The sequence below is a fragment of the Cannabis sativa genome, chromosome 6 (genome assembly GCF_029168945.1).
Source record: "Cannabis sativa cultivar Pink pepper isolate KNU-18-1 chromosome 6, ASM2916894v1, whole genome shotgun sequence".
Lineage (NCBI taxonomy): Eukaryota > Viridiplantae > Streptophyta > Magnoliopsida > Rosales > Cannabaceae > Cannabis > Cannabis sativa.
This window is the reverse complement of record NC_083606.1, coordinates 34,427,592-34,433,709: the sequence shown is the minus strand read 5'-3', so window position 1 is coordinate 34,433,709 and position 6,118 is coordinate 34,427,592. Positions and strand designations below refer to the sequence as shown.

The window sequence follows — 6,118 nt, the reverse complement described above, 5'->3', positions numbered from 1 at the left end:
GAGCTATGGAAAGACATCACGAAGAGCGGTCCTGTAGACTTTATGAGTGATTTCCTCGACCGAGTAGATGGTTTCATCAAGCCTGATGAAGCCATTCCGCGGGCAGATGTTGAGCCTAGACCGGGCCAACCACAAGCTCCTTCGGCTGCAATGACCATCTAAAACCCCTAGTACCCTAGTAGTGCAAATTTGGGCGGTAAAAGATCTAATAACAACGACAGACAAGGCAATTGAAAAGAAACCTGCTCCCATGAAAAAGGACATAAGTAAGCGGGACATGTTCAAATTTTGCAATTTTCATGGAGATTATGGCCATGACACTAATGAATGCAAAAATTTAAAGCAGGAAATTGAATTCGTGATAAGAAAAAATAACTGCCATGTGCAAAAATATGTCAAGGCCAACCAGAATCAGTGGGCCGCCCAAGAAAACAATAACCAAGACCTGTTACTGCCCCCACTAGTGGATGGACATTTACATGTCATCATCGAGGGCCCACATATAGCTGGAGATTCAGGCAAAGCTCGAGAGAGGTATGCTCGAACCTTACAACACGAGAAAAAAGAAGTGGTCCTGGCCGTAGAGGAAAGGAAGCCTAAAATGCCACGGGTAGGGGAACCCACTATAACATTCAATGAAGAAGATGCTGTCAATGTTCGCTTCCCGCACAATGATCCATTAATCGTGGAAGTACAGATAGCCAACATAACAGTGGCCTGAACTATGATAGATAATGGAGCCTCATAAAATTTCCTATTTAAAACACCATACAAAAAAATGGGGCTCCAACTCAAAGATCTGATCCCCTGTCTCCAGCCCGTATATGGTTTCTCTGGGCAGAGTGTTGCACCTTTAGGGCAAATTTGCCTACCCCTCACTGTTGGGAAAGCTCCAAAGAGCATAAATGTGGTGGCACAATTTCTGGTACTTGATGTTTCATCAGCCTTTAACGTCATGTTGAGCTGACCAGCCTTACATGACTTAAAAGTTGTTACATCAATATTCCATTTGTTCGTCAAGTTCCTAACAAAGAATGGGGTATGGAGCCTGAAAGGGAATCAACAAATTACACGGGAATGTTACATCCATGCCCTAACTAAGGTCAAAAAGGAAGAATCCTCCAGTCAGAGTTTGGATAAGGGGAAGAGCATTGTCAAGTAGGGCCGGGGGAAGAACTAGAAGAAATTGAAATTGACCCAAGTGTTCCCACTACGAAACTCAAAATTGGGAAATGTTTGTTGCTTGAAGTAAAATTAGCTCTAATAAAATTTCTAAGAGCAAACCTAGACATTTTTGCCTGGTCACATGAGGACATGGTCAGAATCGATCCATCTATAATTTCACATGCCCTAAACATTGATCCAAACATCCAGCCCGTTCAACAAAAAAGAAGACTACTAGACAAAGAACGGGCTAAAGCACTAAAAAGGGAGGTAGAAAAGCTGTGCAACAATAATTTCATAATCGAGGCCTTCTACCTAGCCTGGGTAGCCAACCCCGTATTGGTACCCAAGCCGAACAAAAAATGGCGAGTATGTATTAACTTCACCGACCTCAACAAGGCATGCCCCAAAGACTATTTTCCACTTCCATGAATAGATCAACTTATGGATGCAACAACCACACACGAGATATTGAGCTTCATGGACGCCTATTCGAGGTATAATCAAATCAAAATGCATCTAACCAAGAACATATAAGTTTCCGAACAGATATGGGTTTATACTGTTATAAGGTCATGCCATTTGGTCTCAAGAACGCCGAAGTTACATAAAAAAAATTGTTAAACCAAATGTTCAAAGACCAGATCGAACAAAATATTGAAGTATATGTGGATGACATGCGTATCAAATCCAAGAAGGCTTCGTCAACGAATGCTTTAAAGTCCTCAGGAAATATAACATGAAACTCAATCCCTTAAAGTGCTCCTTTGAAGTCAGCTCGGGTAAGTTTTTGGGCTTTATTGTTAATGCCCGAGGTAGTGAAGCCAATCCAAAAAAAAAGTTGAAGCCCTCCTGGATATGAAAACGCCTACAAAAAGCAAAGAAGTTCAAAGTTTAACTGGTCGGATTGCCGCACATAGTAGATTTGTTTCAAAGTTAACAAACAAGTGTGTTCCATTCTTCAACATCCTGTGATGAAACAAAAAATTTGAATGGATGGAATGTTGGGTTTTATGCCCTAAATAAAACTCATTTCATATAATAAGATTTACTTATTAATAAAGATCAGAAATAACATTTTATGTTGCATGGTTCACATGATTTATTTCATGATTATATGTGTATATAATGTATGAATTCTTTTTAAGTCCAGAACATATGAGTTGGTTAAAGATTATAGTGTTGTCAACACAGTGGAATATAATCTTTATTATATGTTCAAAAGTAGATTCCCTGATTTGTCAGAACACTGGATTTAGACTGACATGGTATAATCAGCGATAGGTATTCTTACACCTTGGAAAAGTGTTATGTCCTTTCCAGGACATTGGCAAAGTTTACCAGTATCGGATGCATGGAGTATGCATTGGAATGGACCGATATTGAACTTTGAATTAGATTTTGAAACTTACCGTAAACATCTATTCAATTCAATATCAACTGTTGATCCTAGATCACATGATCGAAATCTTGATATGGTTAGGCTCAATTTCAAGAGTGTTACTCGTGTTCTTTGATTTATTAGTTAAGCCCAGTTTTGTATCAGGGTAATACGTACATTTTGGGAACACGGTAATACAATTGAGTGGGGGAGCGCTAACATAAATATGGAATCTATAGCTTCTATTTGGCAAATAGAAGTAAAGGATGATTTCCTTCGAGCTTAACCAAACTAAGATAAATGGTGGAGATCTCATTTCACTTAGGTGAAATATCATTTATACAGGGTTAAGTGTTTTAAGGATAAAATACATTGTAGGGTGTTACGGTAATTTAATCTTGTACAGTGTAAATCATCTATATAGAGGATCATTGATCACATTAGGGTTATAACAATGGATAACTAATGACGTGTCTATATCGTGGAACATATAGAGCGTTTCTATATGACTGAGAGTGCAATTCCAAGTTCTAAGTGTGGATTCAATGAGGAATTAATAAGTTAGGGAATTTACTTGGTAAATTCGGTTCGACTTATTGGAAGCTCGGTTATATAGACCCATGGTCCCCATACTTGTTGAGGCCATACTGCTTGTAAGACTCAGTTAATTGATTTTAATTAATCAATTATAATTCTAAAAGTTAGACTATGTCTACTTTATGAATTCTCACAGTTTAAGGATGAAATCGTAAAGAAAAGGGTTTCTAGGTTTAATTATTAATTAAGAGACTTTGTATGTCTAATTAATAATTATTTTAAATGACAATATTATGTAATAATCTATTTTAGTTATTAAATAATTAGTTTTGGCATTTAAATGATTAGAATTGGAAAAATGGCATTTTTGGAGAAATAGAAATAAAATTGAGGAAACTGCAAAATCCAAGTGAGGCCCATATTCCCTCTATGGCCGAGCACTCCTTTGTGTTTCCCAATTATTATTTTTATTTTTTAATTGCCATGTAATTGCTAATCAAAGCCTAGCTATAATAGGAAAGTGGTGGATCACACTAAATAAGGCAGTTAATTGATTACACAGTAATTAAGGAAACTGTTTTATTTGGAAAGTTGTGCTCTCCCTTTTCCCTATATAAAGGAACCTTGCTCTCTTCTCTTGTATGGACTATAAGCCACGAAATTGAGAGAGAAAAATAGAGAGAAATTTCGAAATCCTTGTGAGATGAGTAGTGCCCACACACATCAAGTGGTATCTCAATCATAGTATGGAAGACTATGGAATTTCTACATCAAAGAAGGAGAAAAGAAGATCCAGGTTCAGATCTTGGTGATGCTTTGCTACAGAAAGGAATCAAGGGCTAGAGATCTGAACGGAAGGAGTCATATTATTCCGCTGCACCCACTGTAAGGTTTTCTAACTTTATATGTGTTTATTTTCATTGTTTTAGAATTCATATTAGGTTGTTAATCCAACATACTTGTTAGTAAATCTAGATCCTGGTAAAATAATTTCCAACAACTGGCACCAGAGCCATGGTAATGATTTACTTTCATGTAATATGAATTAAAACGATGATTGCATGTTTATGTGTTGATTTGGATGGTTTCATGTTGGTTTATGTGCTTATGTGATGAATGTTAATGTTGTACGAAATTTTTCCATGAAATATATTTTTTCAATTTTTGAAAATATTTTATTTGGATTCCTTGTGAAAAATTAAGCAATTTTGTTTTTTACGGAACTCGATTCTGATAAAAATTGAGAAAAATATGAATTTTGGAAGTTTAGAAATCATGGTTGCTGCATGCAGCCTATCCTGACAGCTCCCTACAAATTGCGAATTTTTGAGGTTTTTTCCCCAAAAATCCAATTTTTTCATGGGTTTGTTTCCCAAAAATTCATTTTTCCTTTTTAAATATTTCTAAATTGAAATGTTTCCAATTTTAAATATTTTCAATTTGGAATTTTTCCAATTTTAAATATTTCTATTTTGGATTGTTTCCAATTTTTAAATATTTCCTATTATGGTCAGATTTAAAAATTTGTTAACTTCTTTAATATTTATTTATTATTTAATTATAAGATTAGATATTTTGATATTTAAGATATTTTAAATTAAAAGATAACTTTGTCTTTTTATTTAAAATATTATATTAAAATTATCTTATATGGCAAATTAAATAATTAATAAATTTGAAATTAACATAGATATTTTTATAGATATACTTACCATAATGTTTTTCAAATTCAAAAATTTGTTATTTTGTTAAATATTTAATTATTTATAAATTATAAGTATAAAAATGATATTTTTTCTATATATATATCATTTTTTTCCTTATTAGAAATTTATAAATCATATCTTAAATATTTAAATAACATAGATATTTTTGTAGAGATTTGAATATTGCTTAATTTGAGATATTTTGACATATAATTATGGTAATTATTATTTAACCAAATCTATTTTAAAATTGGTTTATTTTATTAAATTATAAGATCTGAAAGTGATATTGGAGATTCTTTCCTTTTAAATCATTGATATTATTAGATATTTAATTTTATTTGATTCAAATAAACCTAGATATTTTAAAATTAGTTTCCTTTATTTGGTTAGTTTAAGAATAATAATTTAATTATATTAATATCTTGATTCACATCTGTTACATGGACAATGTTTGTTTATTTATATTGTTTATTCAAAACTTTTTAACAAACCTATTATTTATCTGATCTAAATTGCTATGATTAACTTGTTGACAGATCATGATCCAATGATCTGATTTTAATCATAGTCCAATTGACGATAGATCTTATAAATAATTTGTAACAGGTAAATTTTGTACTTCTTTCATCTGTGTAAACCTAGTAACATGATAGGGTCCATTCAAATCATTTGACCTGTGTGAGCCTATATGTTTGCTTTTGGGCTTAGATACATATAGGGAGCCCATTTAAGTTTTTTACTAAGTAAATGGACTAGGTTGCTAAAATAAATTTTGACATAAGGAAATTTATTTAGGCCCAATTAGATTTGGGCTTATTCAATGAATAACAATTGTTTATTTTAAGGTTAAATTCCTCTCTTTTGGGCCTTGTGTGAGAGTTGGGGGCCATAGAAGTGGGTACGACATACTGAACCCAGCTCCCCCTCACATGAACTACCCCAATTGTGAAGGCCCATTTGCCTTATTTAAATAATTGTATTAGGTTAATTATATTAGTCTAACCTAATTAAAATTGAATTAGCAACATAATTAACTTTTAAAATATATGAAATTTATTTTTCATTGTAATATTTTAAAGTTAATTTTAGAAAAACACTTAGTTAATGATATATTCTAGACAGTTATTTCTAGTACTAGTTATTATTTCTAATATTAAATAGGAAAATATCATTGATTGTGAAATTAATTGTTTCCTAATTAATTTTGGTACAATCTAAGTTTAGTATATTTTCCTAGTATTAAACTAGAATTAATAATTAAGTTTCCTCTTTACTTAATTATTTGTTTCTTGAATTTAATACATTTAATTAAATTGAAAATTTCCAT

At 32.4% G+C, this 6,118-nt stretch overlaps 1 protein-coding gene across 1 annotated transcript; it reads left to right on the top strand.

Moving 5' to 3' along the window:
• The first annotated feature begins 250 nt into the window (after window positions 1-250).
• Window positions 251-721, top strand: LOC115695016 (uncharacterized). The gene has a single exon (XM_030622115.1). The coding sequence runs from the start codon at window positions 251-253 to the stop codon at window positions 719-721; it is 471 nt and encodes a 156-aa protein (XP_030477975.1).
• Window positions 722-6,118: the final 5,397 nt, after the last annotated feature.